The sequence below is a fragment of the Adelges cooleyi genome, unplaced genomic scaffold, assembly GCF_023614345.1.
Source record: "Adelges cooleyi isolate 19-005CV unplaced genomic scaffold, UGA_ACOO_1.1 ACOO_flye_CR_arks_rails_tigmint_CR_PRNA_30, whole genome shotgun sequence".
NCBI classification, from domain to species: Eukaryota; Metazoa; Arthropoda; class Insecta; order Hemiptera; family Adelgidae; genus Adelges; species Adelges cooleyi.
Window position 1 is genome coordinate 17,777,976 of NW_026095971.1, and position 23,031 is coordinate 17,801,006.

The 23,031-nt window shown below is 31.0% G+C and overlaps 2 protein-coding genes across 3 annotated transcripts; one reads left to right on the forward strand and one right to left on the reverse strand.

Annotated features, from left to right (window-relative positions):
- LOC126838642 (uncharacterized) lies at positions 1-7,731 on the reverse strand. Of its 2 annotated transcripts, none has more exons than XM_050573232.1 (5): positions 6,220-7,731; positions 5,307-6,008; positions 4,049-4,453; positions 2,026-3,441; positions 1-173 (listed from the first exon to the last, which is right to left on the reverse strand). In XM_050573232.1, exons 1-5 carry the CDS (start codon positions 7,595-7,597, stop codon positions 79-81), a joined length of 3,996 nt encoding a protein of 1,331 aa, XP_050429189.1. In that variant the 5' UTR covers positions 7,598-7,731; the 3' UTR covers positions 1-78. The 2 variants fall into 2 exon arrangements, with proteins under 2 accessions (XP_050429189.1, XP_050429190.1); XM_050573233.1 differs by lacking the exon at positions 1-173 and adding an exon at positions 228-636 and having other exon boundaries at positions 6,220-7,730.
- Positions 7,732-11,013: 3,282 nt separating this feature from the next.
- LOC126838573 (uncharacterized) lies at positions 11,014-14,771 on the forward strand. The gene is made up of 2 exons (XM_050573090.1): positions 11,014-13,341; positions 14,551-14,771. Exons 1-2 carry the CDS (start codon positions 11,826-11,828, stop codon positions 14,592-14,594), a joined length of 1,560 nt encoding a protein of 519 aa, XP_050429047.1. The 5' UTR covers positions 11,014-11,825; the 3' UTR covers positions 14,595-14,771.
- The last annotated feature ends 8,260 nt before the right edge of the window (positions 14,772-23,031 follow it).

Sequence of the window (23,031 nt, forward strand, 5' to 3'; positions counted from 1 at the left end):
TTTATAAGGAATTAAAATTATTTTATTACCATTCAATTTTCAATAGTAAATGTTGTATCAGCAAATTATAAATAAAAATTAGATTTCATCAGCAGATATGCAATTATCATCTATAGAACATGTGCATGATGCTGTTTCATAATCTTCATCGTCGTTACCCATTTTGAAAAATCCTAAAAAAAAGTAGCATCGAATTATAATAACCTTAAGAATTTTATTTTATTTAACTTTTGCGTTTGAAGTTACGGTATTTTTAAATAATGTGTTAGTGTTCTATAAATAATATAGTAAAACTAATTACAATCCAACGTTGTAAGTAGAAGGTATAATTTACTCGGATCAACAAATCATTAAAATGGAATTTTAATTATATTATCATCATTAAAGTTTAACATTAAATGTTGTAAAATAAATATAAGCTAATTATAACTAAAAATTGGATTTTAAATACAATTATATGTAGTGCTATTAATAATTAAAAATAATTAGTTTATTTTATGTAAGTTGTATTAATTATAAATATATATCGTGTATTAATTTTTCAAACAAATTGATTTAATTGCTGACTTTGATTGGAACTTAACTATCGAAGAATGTCCATGGTCATTTTTGGTTATCTGATGCTTCTGTCATAAACTAAAAATGAAAATTTCAATTGAAAACTATAGAAATAGGATCTATACATACATATCAATATAAATAAGGTTTAGAAGCAAAGCTCCCCCCTCGTTATATTGTTTATATATAATTTAATATTTTACTATGCAATAGCTAGTGTTTTTTGCAGGTTTGTAATGTGTATTCAAAAACTTCTCTTGATCAGGTTATCTCACTGAACTCAATGTAAGGAACGCGCATCACAGAATAAATAAAATCAGAATAGAAACGTTGATAATTTAACATAGGAAATATAGAACGCATTTTTCGGCCATTTTTTCAGTGGCTGTTCTTTATTCTTATACCTATACCTCGCGTCACGAGAGAAGTAACCCGTTGCTCGACCATTTAAATATTTTTTAATTTTAATTTTAAAATAACAAAAATATACTTTATATATATTATTATTATTACATTATTTACATAATTGTCGTTTTTTTGTCGTTATTTTAAGCCGGGACGCGGTTTTCCTTTGATTATACACGAAGGTTTGGGATGCGTCATTTCTTTGCCTGTACACAAAAAGTCGAGACGCGGCTTTCCTTTGCCTGTACACAAAAACCTCTGACCTCACTTACCGTGTTGTAAAAATATGTTATAATAATAACATATTATATTTATAAATATTAATATTATATTATATTATTAATATATAATATTAATAATTCATTAATATAATAAATGAATTATTTTATACTATCATATGTGTTTTAAATAAATAAATAATTATATATATAATTTATAAATGACAATATAATATAATCATTCACAATTATAATAAATAATATACTCTATGTACAATCACTCTGTATATCGCTTGTTTCGCGCTGTATGCACGCCTCAGCGCGACACTGAATGGCACAAAGTGGGGGAAATGGGGCCTCGGAACAATCGCGGCCGTTAGTCGTGATGCGCAAAACGGGTTACTTCTCTCGTGGCGCAGAGTAAATCTATATCTATCTATATTTATTTTATTATTTTGTTTCTTTCCACTGAGAAAATGGGTGTCGTTTGACGTTTACTCAATAGGTTTCCATTCTGATTTCATTCTGTGCGCACATACGGGTTGAAATATGTCCAGACTTAGGATGCTGTCATGTTGTGTACAATTTCATGGGAAGTATAAATACCACGTTACTTTGTTAAATATTCAAATATCAGGTTATGTTGGTGACGTTAAGTTAGGTGATAGGATTAGGATGATAACGCAGTAGTATATCTATTTGATAAATCCTGGAAAAAACAATAACTATCCACAATATGGCGGACTCCCAATAGTGGACTTTTCACAAGCAGCCGACTATTAATAGGCAATGTATAGAATTTATCTAGGCGTAGAAAAAAAATGTCATTGAACAAATTATATACCTGAATCACAGGCCTGAAACACGTCTAGGGGTTCTTTCTCGAATATATCGTCGTGAGAAACTGATCTTTTAACGACATCAAATACACTTCTATGCGTCGACAATGCTTCTACATAGGCTCTCGTGGTTACAATATCCTTTTGCGTATCTCTGATTAAGTCGTTGTATTTTTCTAGCGTGATGAGGCTTACGACGTTGGCGTTGTGATTGAACTCGAGCAAATTTAACCGCATGGGCTTTGTGCATAGTTCCAAAATATCAGCTAGCAACTCTGGTTGATCGTTCATGATCGATTTTTTCGTTTGGCTGTTTATAACAGTTTTCAATCGGTCCAATAGTTTCGTCAGATATTTAGTCACTTTAGCCGAGAACAGATTTAAGTGTATAAATTTTTCAAACGCGTTCAACAAGGTGGACCCGATTTTAGTAATTTCCTGGACGTATTTCGCCTTGTATTTGTATAATAACAGTACTTGTTTGAATGCGATTGTATACTTGGCGATGGAATTGAAAACCGGATGAACCGTAGCAGCCAACACTTGTTGTTGGAAAGATCTGACGTAGTTTGCGTCGAAATTCAACGACACACAATAGAACGCATCGATAATACTGTTGTTGGATCCACCTCTACGGCTGGTGTTCACAACCACTTCTCTGATTGCTTGCAAACCGTCGTCGAACTTGGCAGAATCGCCGCCACCCTGCCTGTTTCTGACCATGTCGACGAGTGTCCTGGGTCTTGTAGGAAACAGTGCTTTTGCCGAATGGTCTCGTTTCACATAGCCCGACATCAAGTCGAAGAACAGCATGTTGGCCGGTTGGTAATCGTCGAGACGGTTCTCGTCTATGGTCGGTTTCAGCGAATTGAATGCTTGAACTCTCAACATGTGCAATTCGGGCATTAGCTTTTGCGGAACGGTAACCGCCTTCATTTTATCCATTCGTCTGACTGCTCTGTGGAGATCACCAAAACGGGTTTCTAGCTCATCCGTCGAGTACTGAAGACAATTTGATTCTGTAAAATTAAGAAACTGTTCCGTCATCATTCGGTAGTTGGCGACAAACCCTTCTCTCCGGAACTCCACGCTATTCGATTGCGTTGTTGTGATTTCAGTTGAAAAAATACCCAGGTCACCGGTAAGGTTGTTCAGATATAAATTGGCCGTTATCAAATCAAACGCGAACATGTTTTTCTCATATTTTCGCAGCTCGTCTAACATGGCCAAAATGTATACCGCCATAGATCCGAGATTGGATTCGTAAATACTAAGATTATACGTGGTGTATGTTACAACATCACTTTGACCGTACTTTAAAATGAAATATTTTTCGTTAAGTTGCAAGTACGTTAATATGTATTCCGAGAAAAGACAATGCAACGAAGTCGAGTCTCCAGCGTGTTTCCTAATAACCGGTTCTGTAAAAAACAATATTTTCGGAAATTAATTATTAGGTACGTTTTTTTATAATATAATACTATGTTCTTTATAGGCGATACTTTAAACTATAATCCCGTTTTCGATACCCGCCCACGAATTTAGACTATAAGTGTTATAGCATTATCGTTAAAAAGCTGGTATTGCTGTATTATGAAGAATAATGATTTACAAAATGAACACCGATTAGATCTTATTATACATTATAATATCACATCGATAAAAATATAATTTAATACTTGGAAATTATATATTTTATAGCAAAATTTTATAATATGGAAAAATAATTAAAAAAAAAAACGTATTTGTGCTTTACGTCTCTCGGGTTTCAGTGTAATTATAATTATTACAATATATTATATGGGCGAGTGATTACTTAGGCTTCACGAGTACTACTTATGCTTGATCGACTTGTGCAGGTTTTTATTATCGTTAGATTAGTTATTCACATTAGTGTCTAAAATTTAGTGAAGATTATTTAGCTGCTTAAAAGTACTCTAAAATGCATTATTCAATCAAAGTAATTTGATTTTCATCTTATTTTAATGTATACTTGCGGGGCTTACAAGTTTATTAAATCAGGCTTACTTTTAAGTGTACTGAGTAAATTATTTTGTCTATCATGGGATGCATTTTCATCGTAACGATCACATCCGTCAGTGTCCCATTCAAGTGTTTTATTATACTCAGGTAAGTCTGATCTGCGGGGCCTATCAAAAATTTCCGATTGTTGTTTTTGTAGCCGTTGGATACTTTTTACGTTTGAAACCCCACGATTGTTGTCTTTCTTGGCGGGCATCGTGGAAAGGCATTCGGAACTAATAGTTTTTGATGACTGGAGTTTTCGATTTCTATATAACTCCATGGATTTTTTTAGTTTTTCTTCGTTTGTAGACATTTTATCAGAATCGGTACTAGGAAGCCGACGTGGTAGGTTTTCCCAATCAATAGATTTTCTTCTACCCCGACGCTCGCTATCATTAGACTCTTCAACTAAAAACATGAGAAATATCATTATTTTTAATTCATTACACCTAAAAAAACAAAGCATCAATCAACCGTCATTAACCGAAATCTACAAGACTCGACGCGATAACTTACTATGATTTAGCCATGCAATTATTGATACATTATAGCACCACACTAAACGGTGCAATAGGTGATATACAAGGTAATCCAATATAAAAAGTTAGTAATAGGTGACTAGGTCTCGGTCTAAAATTCTCAACTAAAAAGAGAAGTCACATCATTTTTCGAAATAGGTGCCAAAAGGGATTGAAAATTATGTGATTCCTCTTTAAAGATAAGCATTTTGCACTGAACTAGGATTGCAAATTTCGGAACCATACTCAAGAATAGAACGAACCAGCGACAAGTAGAGTCTCTTCAAACAAGAAATATCATTGAAATCCGAAAAATAGGAGTAGCAAAACTAAATTTTCGCAAAGTCGGGAAAGTACCTGAAGCTAAATATAATTTAAAAAGTAAGTGGACTGGAATGCTAATGGTTATCGACACTTACATTATTGAAAAATTGCAGGAGAAGGATTACACAAATTGTTTGATAACATATTATTTTTAAATGTTTTCTACAATAATTATGTAGTCAGACGGATCTCATGAGAAATCTAGTTATCAGTAAATGCTGAAGGGGGCCTCAGCTGGTTTTAATTTAATCTGTGATAATAACTTAAAGCGATGATCACGACTTATTCAGGAAACGCTGAGCTTTTTAATTTCATTACACATGTAATACTCTATTCTCAGTTCAAATTATTTTATACATCTATGGTCACTTAAAAAGCCAAAAAAACATTACAGAAATTAAAAACAGTAATTATCTTACCATATGTTTCTGTAGTTTTACGAGTACGGTCGGCATCACTTTTTTTTTGTGCGGTAAGTTTTTCCCTCGATTCTACCATCTCGCTCTTATGTTTTCCTAAGTATTTATTTTTCTCGATAAATGCTAATCTATCGTTTATATTCTGTTCGAAACTGTCTCTTAATTGTTTTACTGTGGCTGGTACCTCTTGTACCCCATCACCCGTTTTAGTTTCAATGGCTTCTAATAAAACTGAAGGTTCGTGGTCTTTTGCACCTGTTCCTTCTTCTTTTTGGATATCATTTACAATCTGTTCGTGACTGCATTTTAATTGGCTCGCTGGGATTGTTACCTTTACTTCATCGCCGGGTTCGTCCATTATAACTGCAGGTTTACCTTTACATGTCGGATAACAGTGTATGGGACTTAAGGCAAATAACTCTTGTAATGTAACTCTTTTTTTTTGATTACCAGCACTAGTACCGTTTTTGTTTTTTTCTGGTAATTTCATACTTTGACTTTTTTGAAATTTACTACCGTTTGGACTACCGCCAATTTTTCCGTTTCTCTGTACAGTTGATGTTGTTTTCTTTACCGTCGTTTCGTCGAATGTCAAAGCACTAGCAATGCCAATAGATCTGTCCGTTCCCATACCGGATGCACAGCGAGTTGGTCTGTTAGAATTTTCTCCAGCAAGCACGAAACTATTATAGTAAATGGTTCCTAGAAAATACATTTAAAAAAACATTAGATAACGCAATTATATGCTAATTCAATACACTAGTATTTGTTCATAATACATGGATACATTTGTACATTAATTTTTCCATTTTAAAAATAACCTTTGCATAATATATTCAAACGAGTTTCCCGTATTTATAATTGATTACAACTTTTCTATTTTGTGTATAAAAATACAGAACAATGAACTCACCTTCGGTCAACATGTTAAATATATCTAAAGGTTGCTCTTGGAACATATCGTTGTGATTTACAGACTTCATAAGGATACGCAGAGGATTTATGTTTTCCACCAAAGCTTCGGTATATTTTTTTGCTATTTCTACTTCCTCTGTGACGTTTTCAATTAAGACGTTACATTCTTCTTCGGTGATCTTGTCGAGAATCTCGTTTGTGGAATTATAAACAAATCTGTTCAACACCATGGGTTTCGATAACAGCGTCAAAAAATCGTTTATCCACTTGACATTCAAAAAATATGGTTTTTTTTTATAGAACGTGGAAACGTGCTGCAATTTCCGGCGGATGTCGTATACGTATTTGGCGGCTATAAACGGTAGAAACGATTTGTGTATGATTGATCCGTACATTTCGTATATTTGATCACCAAGGTTTTTTATTACAGTTTCATTGTTGTGACCGTTGTTTGTCAAGTGCAATTGTTTGAACATGCGTATATAAGTACTTGTGCACGAAAACACCGGGTAAATCGAAGCCGCCATAACCTGCTGTTGATACGACTTGAGAAAATATCCGTTGAAACACGATTTGATTCTTTCGAATAAGTCGACGACAAAAACATTGTCTTGGCTCGTATTGATTCTGACGTATCGCATCGGGTCCAGTCCGTAGATGGGTTGTTGGGAAACACCGTTGTGGGTCTTGGAACGATTCATCAATTTAAAAACTATCATGTTACTGGGATGGAAATGCTTGTAGGATTTTATTATACTATTTATCCTAAAAACCTCTTCGGCCTCCAATACCATGTTTTGTAAGTAATCGTACATCGTTTTCGGATCACGGCTTTGCTTTACTTGTAATATACTTATCGGCGAGAATTTTAGTTTTTGGAATTGTAAGTCTATTTTCTTATAACACACCGTTAGTTCACATACATTGCGCAGAAACGATCTTAATTCGCCGGTGATCATTTTGTAAGCGTTGCATAACCCGCGTTTTATACGGGTGTCGTCGTCCTCTAACTCTGCTCCTTTTCGGTCCGGGTCTATCGAGTACGGTATAACACTTCCGGTTATGTTGTTCGTAAACAGATTTACCATTATCAGATCGGCGGGAAACTTTGAATAGCTCTGATTTCTCAGCTCGTCCAGCATGGCCATCACAATGACGCCTTGTTTTTGCATATTTTCCGCACAATATTTCAAACCAGAATGGTCGTATTCGGTTTGGTCGTCGTGTTGTAGACATGCTCCGAAAAGACTTTCGTTGATTTCAAAATAGTTGAGCATGTATTTGGAGAAAATGCAATGCAATTTCGATTTGTCGTCCAGTAAAAACCCATTGGACGCGGTGAATAAGAGTATAAAAAAAAATGTGTTTCCAAACATTTTTTGTGTAGTTGAAAAATATGTATGAAAAATAAAAATTAGAAATGTCTCTAAACCAATGTGAACAGGTAGTGAAAATATAATGCCTAGTAAGTTTATACACCGCTTAAACTACTATAATATAGCTATTGTGGAAATGTATTGAGACATAATGATAAATAATGGTTTGTTTTTTTTCGCAAAGTACACAATATTATGTTGTTTTAATATTGAACCGTATTTGATAGAACCTTAATATTATATTTTACGTAAGCAACGTTTAACTAAAAAAAAAGCATAGAAAATCAAACTAAATAGTTAAGACAATTTTTTTTTATGAAATATGTTTAATACAACTGCACCCACAAAATAAAAAATACGAATGCGTCATGTGTTAAGGCAAACAGCAAAACATACATACAACTACCATAATTTTATATGAAATTATTTTATAAGTCCTGAAGTCATGACGTACGACATATTTTTTCTACCAAGAATAGATATTTTAATTTTAAAAAAACTGATCATAATGTATTTGAATCAACTAAGAATAATTGGCTAAAATATGGAAGTAGTATATATTATGTGTTTACTACTTATCGATAACCCTATTTTATAAATGATTATATACTAAATAAATATTTCTGAAAACTAAGGCCTAAGCTATTGGTTTAGGCAACTTTAAATTAGTTTATCCAACTATAAACTATATATATATATATATATATATATAATTATATGTATATAACTATATATATAATATACATATGTTTTATATATATTTACTCATTAGTAAAGCAAATTAAATGTCGTGAACACTATGACTATCTGTTTCATAAAAAATGGAATTATTATTATAAAATTTACGTTGTTAACTATTCTTAAAATTCATAGCCAAAAATGACCCATGATATTTTTTAGCTTTGATGCTGAGGTGAATGTTAAATCAGTTAAACGGGGTAACTAGGATTTTGTTTTAGTGAAAACAATTTATTTTATAGGATATGGTATAACGTGGAATTCAATATTCTTTACAGCATTCAAAGCAATCAAGCAACGTCTAAATATTTTTTTTAAATACAGTTCTTTACTTGTAAAGACAACTGTCATTTAACCGCGTGCTTACTACATGTAACGAGTTGTAGAGTGTTTTTTTAAGGTATGTTGAAAGCATTAGTGCACTGTTCACAAAATAATTTACGTTCAGATGTGTAGTTATTGTGTTTATCGTATCACGCCTTTAAAATATGGTTAAGGTGGTTAAATTACGTTGCCCGTCTGTTCCGTGACCCGAAAACCATAATTTTTGGTCGTGCAACAGATCAACATATTTTATTTGGCACCTAAAATGTTAAACTATAGCTTTTTTCAAACCATACAAGTGTTCAATATTGGTATAATACTGTAAGATGATAAACGTTTTTGTTTAACAGAAAAAAATCCATTTTACGTTTACACTATACAATAAAATTCAAGCATTATTTAAAAAATGTTTACATAAACGCTAGAAATTAAATTCTAGGGGACAGCGGGGTTAGTTTTTACAAGGGCAAATTATTACAATACACATGTTTTGTACTTTCAATTGTAGTAGAACTGTATCTTCATTTTTTTTTTTTTTTTTTTATACAAAACCAATAAGAGGGAACTGTTTTCCACATGACTTCCCCTCATTAGCCGATGTATCTACAGGATTAGTACATCACAGAGTAGATTTAATTACTCGCCAATTTAGTCTATTCGGGGATTTTATTAAATAGTTTTTTGCGTCAAATATCTTGGTATCATACCGATTAAATCTTATCGAAGAAATTTGATATCATCATGTTTTTTCATATCAATAGTAAATTTTCGTTATTTTTCTTTAACGCATAACGACAATGTAAAATATTCTTGATCTAAATATATATATATATATATTCTTGATATTTATTTACTGTATAATATTGTTTTATTTTTAGTATATACATTGCAACAATAACAAAACGCTTTTGTGTGATTATGAAAAAGCTTTATATGAAGCTTAATTGTTACTGTTGAACAGGGGCAAACTGTTATATGAAAAAATATTATGTTATATTTGATAATATTCAAAGTTTGTAAAAAAGGATAACTTTTGTTTTTTATGATTGTTATAATTTTAATGTATAAGACTGTTGTTACCGTTTTCTAAAAAGTTTTGAAAATGTCTGTTTAACATTTTGTTTTTAATATTGTTGCAATTGTAATTTGTAGTATTACAAAAATACTGTTCACCCCAAATCCGGGCAAGTTGTTACATTTTGACTTAGTGAAGTAAGACATTTTTTTTTGTTATTAAACATGTTTAGTTAATTAAATGTCCTTATTTTTAAAGGTAGCTAAGAAGTTACTGTTTAAAATTTACTAATGTCCATACGGAAAATAATTAAGGGAAAATTATAAAAATATCAAAATTGTAACAACTAACCCCGCTCTTTTTTCGTAATATTTTATATCGATTGATTACCCGGTCTAGACGGTAGTCTTTCTTAAAACTATTAGAAATATCCGCTACACACCTTCTATTCTTGAAATTACTAGAGCAATGTTTTAATGGAATTACGGATTTCGTGTAGAAAGAACTGAGCTCATCTATAAATTAAACGGTGACGAGATAGACCTCAATAAATGGTGTCCAATATCTATAACTAATACAGTTTGTAAAATAATTGAAAGAGGTATTTTCCAAGATATTCAAAAGACGGTGACTTTAACCGTTTTCAACGTGTATTCACCAGGAGCATACATAAATGCTTTCATTGTAGATGGGTGTCTGGAAAACATTTGAAAGCATACAAGGTGATCCATCTGATGTAAGACACTAATTTGCTCGGGAAACATGAATATTTTGAAAACTATTTTTTTCTATATATTGTCTTCACTTTACTACTTAGTAAATTCCGGTGTCCGTATTCCACGGGTCTTAAATATTTTTTGTCATTGTACACCGGCAGTTTAATGTTATATAGTTTGGTAAAAATAAATGTCTATTCCATTAGAAAACGTAAACATTAGTAGTAAAATAAGTGTAATGTTTAACAAGATTTTATATTATTATTGTGTTCTGATGGCATTACTACGTTTTAATAATTGTTCGAATAAAATATTATTACTTGTTCACTCATATAAAAACGATTTAAATATATTAGATCATCTGAAAATGATAACCGTGCAGGATAAAATGATCAATATGTGTATACTCCCTTTGATAATACATATTATTTATTTATAAATATTGTTAATCGTTTAAATAAATATGCCCTTGGGTGACTAAACAAATAATATTTACAACTGTTAACCTTACGCGACGGATGCCGCTGTTTACTCGGCAAACTTAAGCAAATACGCAGTTTTTCAAAAGCGGTTAAAACATCTGATACTTATACTACGTTCCTACATATGCTGTTAATACTGTAGCAACTTTTTCGTTCTTACAACAAACCATACATTTTTATATCAATTATTCCATATATTTCTACATGATTATCACAATACGTGAATGAGTCAAGCATTTAAACAATAATAGAGTGTCACTTGAGTAAGTTTCGGATATCTCCACGTCACTAGTTATATATCAATCCACGAAAGTTTTAACGCATCAATAATAGAGTGTGCTCGATTTATTGTATTTCAATGTACTTACCGATAAAAAGGAATCCAAATTTAAGTAGTGTATTTACTAGAGCTACCGATTACACGTGAAGTAAATACGCGTGTAACACGTGTAGTTCGAATTGACGTGTAGAAGTTCGTGTAGTTATAAGTACAAGTGTACCTGCAACTACACGTATTCTTACAACAGCTGTAAGTTTTAATAAGACCTCTAATTTTACGTGACACTATTCTTTAATTAATGGTTGTCACTAAAATAAAGTATTATAGCCATTAGGTCAAGTTAGTGGAATTTCGGGTCCTACACGTGTATTAATTACACGAACTTGTCCTACACATGTATTTAAAATACACGTGTATTCATAATTACACGAACTTTTACACGGCAATTAGAACTACACGAACCTTGTCTTACACGTGTATTTAAAATACACGTGTAAAATCGTCGGCTCTAGTATTTACCCGCATAAATCTGTATTTTATGTATACTTAAAGAATACTACGACGTATATATTGTTAGTTTCGATCTATATTATTGTGTTTAGCGTGTACTAAACATAAACCGTGCAGTCAATATATATTTTTTATACTGTTACGTTTACTTCAACGTACAGCTATGATTTGCTATATTTCGACTTTACTCGTTTTGGTTGGATCGGTTTCGATTGGATCGGATTTGATCAACGTGAACGCGTCGTTATCGCATTGTGTTTTTTCCACATACATGCTACATTTTTTCGAACTCAACGAATTGTATTTTTTGGACCATCATCTTAAAGGTAATAGAGAGGTATACACTTTGGACGATTTGAAAAAAAATTATGCGTCGATTTTACACTATCAGAACGACATTATTATGGCTATGCTCGACGATATCCGGACCCGCAATCGCAAAGCGTACGCTACAGACTTGATGACTGTCAACTTATTCTTGAACAATCGTACTGGAAACGTGCTCAACTTATACCATTCAAGTGACGCTTCGGGCGGACACCGTGATTATAACGACGAAGATGCATCGAAAAATTGTAGACAAGGGTTGCTTAATCATTACAAGATGATCACGGGTTGCCTAAGACAGCACGTGTGGTCCGCCTGTAGCGTGGAGTTTATTTTGAATTTTTATGACGTGCCTTATTCGAAGCTAACGGTAAACCGTAAAAAGTGGACGGAAATCAAACGAGACAAATCCACTGTTAGTGTGAAATTAGCAAACATGATGGGAATGGTCAACTACGCAAATAGAGCATTACAGCGAATCTTAGGGACGGCAAGTAAAAATTATAAAGATTTTCATCCAGAAAACATGTTGTTTTCCCAACTGTTCGAAGCACACAACGAGCGACAACACCCGACAACGAGTACACAGAGTAACATCACAGGACAAGCCAATGACGTGGACGGCATTACGGTGGTAGAAAAAGAAAATATTCCGTTGAACACGGGCGATGGATTGAGTATGATGAAAAAAGTTATCGTTGATAGCAGTAAATGTAATGATGATAAAAAATACACTATTGTTGATCTGTACGATCAAGCGGTATTAAATTTCAATGCAAATCATATCAAATCGTTTCAACAACAAGTGTTTGCCGCCTCTGTTCATCCGATTTTTGCGTGTATCAGCACATATTCTAGCGCAATCAAGCGCATAATCCTGGAAAATAAAAACGTCAGTAGGTATGATGACAAATTGAAATCGCTCGGCCAATCATTTTCGAAAAGTCTCAAACGATTTAACCACGAAAGTATGTATCCATATAAAGTGTCCGAGTATATTAAAAAGGTAATAAAACAATTTAACGATATTGTTAAGAAAATAACGGACGGCGGAACGCCAAAAGTCGCCAACAATAAGGTTTCTAATTTGGTACACAAATGTTCAAGACCAATGATTTTAAACAGACTAAAGTTTAATACACAAGAAAATATCAAGAAAACTGAGTCTATAGCTGACAATAATCACGAAGCACTACTTTTGACCTGTGAGGAAGAAATAAAGGAAACTCATAATTACATACAGAGTTTAAAGAAGTTCAAACATGTATTTGAAATTGTCAAAAGATCGGTTTATCACAGTAATATGTTCAGAAAAAGACCATTCGATGTAATATCTAAGACGTGCAAATCAGGTAACTGTATTATTTTGACTAAAAATACTTAATGTTCATATTATATTATACAAATTATAGGAGGACTAGTGGGCACTGGGCTAGTGTTTTTGCGCTTCCTAGCAGGGGGTAGCCATGGCTTTATACCGGCTCCTTAAGTTTGTTCTGATATACATAATAATATATTAGTTATAAATAGATTATAAATATAAAAATAAGATTGAGTAGGTACGTAGAATAAAAACAATTATGATGTTCGAATGAGAAAAGATGAAGATAATAAGGTCAAGCATAATGATGTAGTAAGAGAGTTGGTATATTATATGTACGTTCAAATATTTGGAATTGGTGTTTCAGAAAATGGTGGAGAAACGTGAAATATTGAATAAAATATAGCTAAATGAAGTGGAGGAAAGCGCCAAAAGTTTTGTGTGTAAAGTGGATATTGTTAGGATATTGAAGTGTATATACGAGGTAGCCTCAGTGTGGCTGTACCAGTAGAGAACAAGAGAAAAATAGGTAAATACAAGATGACAATGAAGAAGAACTATAAGATAAGATAATTAGAGAAAAACACGAATCTGAAATCTATAATAATTATCACGGGCAAATAATACTTTTCTAGTGAATAGTGATATAAAGGTGGATATGTGGATATTATATGGGTCAAATGAATCAGTCGAATGAAGATAAGAGATTACAGTGACCGGGACCCAATATATTTGTAAGGAATCGAGGATAAGAAGATTTGAATAGGATATTCTTGATATATTAAAATACTCCTCTAATATAACGAAAAAATACTTAATATACAATCTTGAGACCGTGATGAACGAAGAACTTATCTTCCGACTTTAGGACTTTTACTGTGCATACGAATATTATATTCAATTTATATATTAAGGTCAATGAAAAATAACTAAAACACACAATATTTTACAATAATTCCCATTCTAAGGCCACGTGAAGTTTTCAAGTTCAAGCCTCCCATATTGTATAAAAATGAGTGACTTAACAAAAAAATGTCAAGATCAATTAGTTTTGCCAAAAGTTTACTATTAAAATAAATGGATTTTTACAGTTAAAGTGAAACGCATTTAAATAGCTTTGTATTTTTACTGTGTAGATGTACATTTCTACGTGAACATCTAAAAAACCTGAATATTCCATAATTATTTTACACTGTTAACAGTATCAATTAATCATAACCAATTTTTTATTTTTGGGTAGATATAAGAAAAAAACCTGTTTCGACTACATCAACGACGGTATAAAAGTGCAGTGTTGTACCTGTAAGTAAGAATGGTGCCAATTTTTCGATTTGAGTATATATCAACTGTTTCAATAATTAACATTTAACAATTAAACATATAAACAATGTCTTATGCATTTTACAAGAATTTGATTATACAATTTTAAGCTAAACAAAAACATTACCTTTGAATACATTAACCCTGTTGAATAACAAAAAAAAAATACGGTAATGAATTACTAAATAAATATATCTAATTAGTGTTTTAAACATATAGTAGTATTATTTTTCATGCAAAAAAATTATAGATAAATTTATTGAGTATTAATAATAAATATATTATGTATTTTGATTTTAGATTATATTTGCTAATTATTATTAGTCTTACATTAAACCAGACGAACTAAACAAATAGATTAAGTTTCTAAGTATAATTGATGATCTAAGTGACACAAGCGTAGACAGCAAAATTGTTAGATAAGAAATGTTAAATAATAATAATTTCATCATCTCTAAAACCACAGGGCTGTATCTATCTAATATTATGTACGTATAGATCGATATTAATTCATTTGGAAATACCCTCGAAGTAAAAGCTAAGATTACATCTAATTGTAAGTATACTCTTTACTTACGGGCAACATTCATCTATTTAGCACTTCTTTAAACCTTCTTATAAAAAGTCGTTATGTCGAAAAAAGATTATTTGCCATATTTTATTGCTAAACGATAGTAAAAACTAGAATTTTAGTAAAACATTCAACAATTTTTAAGTCTGTTTCCGTTGAAATAAGTCAAAATCAAGTCAAAAACTATAACGTTTAAACAATTGGATATACTAGATACAATAGTGTGTGCTGTATAAACTCACAACTATCAAAGGTTTTGTATTTCAGGCCGCACTTAAAACTGTGGAATTATTTTTTTCCATTTACGGGGGAAAAAAAACATAGGGGATTTTTTATCTTCAAAATAAAATACAATCAGAATAATTTATCACAAATAGGATCAGGACTTAATCACTAGGATCAAGATTTAAATCATAAAAATAACTATGAATTGTGAAATAAATATTACTAACATACTTATGGACAATTATCACCAAAAGTGAAAAAGTATTAAAAAAAAATCTTTATTTTTAGTCTAATAATTTTAATAACTCAAATCAAAAAACTATAACGAAAAAAAGAAAAAAAAAAATGTTTACACATCTTTTTGGTGTGAATGGTTAATATTACGTTATTCTTAGTTGTTGTCTGTTTTGACGCAATACTGCATCAAATATATACGCCAAACAAATTTGTATGTAATTGGACTTTTTATTAGAAAGTTATTGCACGTAATTTTTAAAGTTTAACATTATTAAAATTTGTAGATTGTTTTTTTTTGGTCGATTTTGAAAGGGGAGGGCGTACATAAACCTAACATTTTATTTGTAATAAGCTAGTAAACATTGGTTAAATAGTTTCTGACTGATAACCTAATTGAAGATAATAACAGAACACTTGTTAAACACTTATCGAGTCTACAGACACAAGTAAAAAAACATCATAAACGAGTCTTGTCAGCTCGGCATTGAAACCAAAAATCACATAGGTAATAAATAATCAATAACACTAATTTTTACTGGTTTTATGACAGAAATATGTTTGTTGTTCTCGTTACATAGAAATAATTAAACTCTTATGTACGAGTATTGAAGCTATATTTTGCTATACAAGGTTTATTTGTACTGGATATGCTAATTAAATTTTAACTTTGATGCGCAGCTGAGAAGGTATTGTATTCATTTTTTTTAAATTTTTATGTCCCCGTGTGAGTGTCAGTTTAGTCTTGATTAGAGAAGTTTCATGAAATGTAGTTTATATTTTTATCGGTACATTGTCAAGTTAAAATAAGATTTGCGCACACCACGTTAAAAACATAAATTGTTGGCTGCAACCTTATTATATTGTGCACTCATTGATTACATCCGCATCCATAATAACCGGAAAATAGTCACAATACTATTATGACTATTTCATCATCAACATCGTGTAGGTACCATCATTATCATGCATGCATTTCACCAGACAATACATTTTAAATATTATGAAAAATACACCACAAGATCATTGATCTAGATTCTGAAGCATTTCAGAGGCATCGCTGTTGTCTAATATGCACAATATAATAATTATAAACAATAATTATTATGGAAACGATACAAAAACAATTCACAAGCATCACTGCGGATTCTGACTTAAGTTTACAAATATGGCTGGCACTGTACAGCTGAAAGTAATATGTAATTGTTTCTAATCAAGACATTTTGCTAATTTTTTTAATAAATATTATTATAATATTTATAATGTCTCATTGCTATTCCACAAACGCATGTTTTGATACTAGAACTTAACACCGAGCTAAAATGTGTTAAATCATGTATATAAATACATGATTAAATACACGAGTGAGGTATCTGTTTTTATATTTCATTTTTTACCAACCTTTTGACGCAGACGGGCCCTATATTTGTACAAAAACATGTGTTTCTACTTCTAACAGTACGTTCCTAAAAAAAAGTACTCATATTTAAGTTTTGAAAAAAAAATTGAATTTTTCGTAACATTTACAAAATGATATTATCATAGGTTTAAAATTATTTTGAAATATCTAATTATTAAATTTAATTTCAATGCGAAAAAATGAATTATAGTCAACTAGTTTTGTTAGTGAATTTTTACAATAATATTTAAAACGAAAACTAAAAATGTACTCCGATCAATACATCTAGCAAGCATTGAAAAATATTTATCTGTTTTCAAAATTATTACTATCTGAGTTTAGTTAATATTTTAACCAATAGTTTCCGAACAAAAAATACTCAGACGTAGAGGCCCCTTAAGTAATATTATATTAAGTATTAACATCTTAATGCATAGTTTGGGTTTTTTTTAATTCGAATAAACAAAAAACTTTGTTAAACGGCATCATTTGTGCACCAATAGGTTAAATGCAGCCTGCCTAGGTTAAAACTGAATAGGGATTCAGAATTCTCATTAACAGGATTTCGGCCAGAGTTGTGCAAACTAACGACAGAAAACTAGAAAAAAAACGAATAATGCGCGTTAATCGAAATTAAAGGTGTTAGTTTGTTCGCATATATTAAAACGGAATAATTTGTTATTTGTCGAATAAAAACATAATTCAAATAAATCAAATTGTGTTAATTACATCATTAAATTTGCTATTTAGTCAAATAATTAATTAGGTATCGAACAGTCAATTAGTTTTTTAGTCGAATAATGGCAAATTCCGAGTACAGGTACAGTTGAAAGCTTTCACCTAAAAGACATTAATTAACATTATACAACATATTATATTGTATAGATTAACCTGATTTGGTCAAATGGCAAGAGAACCTGGATTTTTTTCATTAAATTTATAGCAAAAACAGTTTGTTTTACAATTTTATATTTGTAGACAAAATAGTTAAATAACGTAACGCAATTCGATTTTTATAAGAAATAAAAATCTGGTCGCGCTGGCTCAAAGTTTAACAATAATTTAAACGTGCATGTAACATAATTGAGGGATCTATATCTATATATCTATAAACAGTAAACAATTAAGAACTTTCATAGTCTAGTTTTAACTTCGATGTAGAGCTAAGAAGGTATTAATTTTAAGACGATGTGTTTCTATTTTTTTTTTTGTATGTCTGGAACATGCCTACTTATATTGTACATACTATTAATATACAATAGTAATAGTACTTTAACAAGTTTGCAATTAATAAACGATAACACACAATGTTATGTATAATTATGTAAATTTTGTTTTTAAACAAAAAATACTTCTTACATAAAGCTTATTTCGGTTGTGAAGTTTGATAGTATTATTATTCAATTTAAGCCTAATATAATATGTAAAACATGATCGGTTTGATTGGATTTTATGGTACAATACTCGGCTTCTATTATAATTATATACGTATTATGTACTCTCATAACGGAGTAAGCTGAATACACGTGTCTAGTAATAATGTTAATAATTATCATACAAATAATAATACTTATTATTATTATGTTATGTGTACTAGTTACCACTAGAACGGTCGTCGCCAGCTAGCCAAAACCGTAATGATACGGTACGTGATGGTGGAAAAAAATAATACAAGTGTATAATATATAATACAGAGGTTATAAAATAATAATAGTATGGTCGTATCTTTTTATTATGTTATGGGCAAGCACGAAGAATTTTCCGCATTGTGAGGTAATATTATATGAAAATATTATATCACATTGGTGATGATCGCAGTAGGAAATGACACACATTTTAAACACAAGCCAGTCTTATATTAACACAGTTGGGTGCTATACTGGTGTACGGTAACTCCGAATAAAGATCAACAATAAAAAGAAGTTGTGAGGAGGTAAACAAACATGATAGACAATGGGTAAAAAAAATAGAACAATAAACTAACATTATAGCATAGGTAGACTCTAGAGTACACCTAAAAGTTTGATACACAGGCCGAGTTTGGTCATTAATGGTAAAATTATATTTAAATTTAACCTTGGAACTTGGACAACATAGTGCCAGAATTATTTATGTGAGTACCAGTTTAGGCTCATTTAAATCCGCAAAAACAAACCAGAAAATTGATAATTTAAAATATCATCGTCATCATCAAGCTTAACGGGCCTTGAAGGCCCAACGCTGCCATCATGAGATGATAGAAATTAAAAAATATTATTTCATAAAATTAATATTATTTCAGTCTTAATCTTCAGTTGAAACTCTTTATACTGTACGTTATAATTAGGGGGAAGATTCCCCTTAATGCGGCCTAGATAGGCAATATCTACTCACATAGCGTTATTTTAAGGCGTACAGCGTCGTTGGTCTCTACCGCTCAACTTTATTATCTTAAGCAATAACGTTAGCAGGTAAACATTACCTATTTGTCATTTAAGTTACCCAGTACTACATGATTTACAAAAACAAATTAGAAAAGCCAGTACAAATGGAGGGAGGGGGGCAGAGAAGATAGATCATCGGGGTATCGGGGAGGTCACAGGTCTCAAACAATTGTTAAAACAGACTGAAAAAAACGTTTTGGATGATTGAGGTGATTATATAGTTAGTATAAGATATAGGTAAGGTTAATGATGCAAAAAACCATAATAATGGTCTAAATTATAATGTTGTAAGATGATCCAGTATAAATGCACAGTTTATAACTACAAGAATTGTATCAAGTACAATATAACATTAAAAAAAATATTAAAGTTATTTGTAAATAAAAAAAAGCGGGACCCCTTGATTAAATATTAATAAAAATTACATTAAATAAATAACAAAATCTGCAAAATACTGCATTTATAAGAATGTCTGTGTTAGTATTGTTGTTTTAACTAAGAAGTTATTCTTATTGGTTTTACAATGATGCTTGTTTATAATTTTTTTTTGGTGTCCAAACCCACGACAACTTTTTATCCACCGAAACGTTTTACAACTATTGTAAACTGTACATAAACAAAACAAAAAGAGAATATTACTAAGTAATTGCTGTTAGCTCGACATAAATAATTTGATGAAAGATAGAGTCCAGTGACCCCTTTTAATTATAAATTGATTTACTTAGGACATTTATATGGTTTCAAGAAGGTCTTTTGGTCATCTTTTTTCGATGCAGTAGTTTGGGTTTATGGAATTAATGAGATTAGGTAAATTAGAAATTAAATGATTTGTATGTTTTTCTGTTTTATTATGGAAGGGTTTCTATTGTTGAGTTTCTATTTCTGTTATTGTTTGTATTTTTAGGTCTTTACGGAGAGTTTATTATACGGACTCTTTATTTTTTTTATTTTTTTTATTAATTAAGCTTAGGTTTATTGATTGGAGAATGTTGATGTTAGTTATTATTGCAGACCCACAGAGTTGTATATCACATGTAATTCTGACAGTAGTAGTGTTTTGTACTTAAGATTTTTAGTCTATAGAGATAAAGATAACCGAAGTAAATGTCTCAACTGGTAAAGTCTAATGTTCAGTGTTTTACGTTTTGTTTTAATAAAGTTAAAACTTTAACCAGTCAAGCTTTTTATTTTGGTAAATACCTAGGTATATTGTGGTGTTTTGTTTAGGGATGGGACTGTTATTAATATATAAGGAGGGGCTGTTAATGGAACGTAGGGTAAATGTTATATGGGAAGATTTGTTATATTATTTATTTTTATTCTCCATTGTCTGAACCATTTTTGAAGTTCGTTAAGGTGGTTTTGGAGACGAATAGGAGCCTGAACCACATCAAGATGAGAAGATATTATTCCCATATCGTCGGCAAAGGTGGCGAGGTGTGTAGAGTCAGAATGTGGTAGGTATATCAAATGTGAAGATATTGTATAATTAATAGGTTTTTTACTATCGGCTATTTTTTTTTAAGAATTAGTCACTTTCAGTTTAATAATTTCTGAATACTGTTATAAATAGCGGATTTGAAGAGGAAGGGGTGCTTAGGAGCTGAGGCACCCTCGTGTTGACACTTTATTTTTTTAGTATTAGATATTTACATCATCATCACACATTGACACATATTATGTAGCCTGCATGTGATAGTTTTAATTTTCCACTCGGCAGACTCGTGTCTTATACGTTAAAAAGCGGAGTTTATGAAACTTATCTCATGGATTCTTATTAACATTTTTTATGTTTGCTGTTTTGTAACGTCAACCGATAAGCAACTTTTAGTTCCGAGTCGAGCATAAACTTTGTATTGTATTCGAGTGAATTTGACACATATTGCAACTGGTAACTGGCGCAATAATTATCTTTAGGGCGATTTTCAACCCAATAAAGAACCGTTCGTAACCGGCGATGACGTGACCTCATTTGACGACGATTTCGCAGCCCTGTTATCGTCTTATCCACATGAAAAAAAAAAAAATTACATGTAATAATTTATTATATTGTAGTATGGCGTCTAAACGAGTTCTTCGATTCAACGGGTAACCCAGTCGTAAACACTGTGTTATATTATGTCGGTGTGTAAGGCGCCGATGACGGGTCTAATGGTACCCTGGGCACTAAACAGATTATGTACGTACCGTACCTCTATACTTATATGTATGTGTCTACTGACTTATATAATATTGTTTTGATTGTGCAGTCTATATTATTATTATTATTATTGAAGTTAACCTCTACCGTTTTGCGTCGTGGATAAATATTCAAAACCGGATCACCTAAAACTCCCAAGTCCGAGCTTACCTACATTTTTCTTTGAACATTATTTACCCTACCCCAACACACTTTTAATGCATACAATTTAAATACATAAGGGACGGTGTCAGTCCCTTCATAGCCTCTCCTCCTCTTGTATTTGACCTTAGTTTGAATTAACTAGTCTGAACTCGTTAAGAGCTTAAGTTAAGGACATTTCAACTTTTGAGCTTAACTATCTAATTGTTAATTATTATTAATTTTATTATAAAATAGTTTTTTTTAATTCAAGGTAAACGCAAAAACGGACAAATTAATTTGTCTAACATAGTTAACTAGAAATAAAATAAAATTTTAATTTGTAACAAATTAATACTTTATTTAACTTAACAATGCGTAAACTTATATAGAATTGTAGTAAAAAGTAACAAAATAATTGTTCTTATCCATTTAGAATCGAAAGGTTCACATATAAATATACATTTCTCACAATATTATAACGTTGTATGATTACATAGTGCATTTATTTAATCTTACACTATTAATATACTTACATTTTGTACATTTTACGTTTACGCTTATTTAGCATTATTACTTAACGTTCATTTTGACCAAAAGAGGCATTGCGTATATATTTGTATAAGTGTATTTATATATATATATATATATATATATATATATATATATAGTACACAATATACCTGGGTTTTATTACATTCACTCGAATAATACGGGTTTTGATGTTTTCATAATAACATATCTGCACTTGGGCTCTAAAACGACTAATCTTACTTGTTTTGTACAATGTTGACAAATGAGATTTAAAGTATTTTATTTTCCAAAAGGCTCTGTGTTTATTATTTAAAAAAAGCGTTTTATATTATTTCTAAAATGTGTCTAGGAAGTTTTGTATTCTTACACCAACATACTCCAACTTTAATTTACATGTTTTATGTTGATTCAATAAATGGATATACGTTTAAAGCACATAATGTGGCTTCAGAACTGTAACTAGTATAAAAGGTGTATACAAGGTATATAAGGTTTCTTATTACTGTTCCGCGTTAAAATCGTATTGTTTTTAGATCTGGACACTTTATATTCAGTACATCAAGTACCTATATTTTTTTACTGTTTTAATTAATTTTTCAATATTACCCATTTATATAAACATATTACTTACTTATCCTCAGTCACATATATTATACAGTATACTAGATAAATTCATATACATCCATATTTAAATA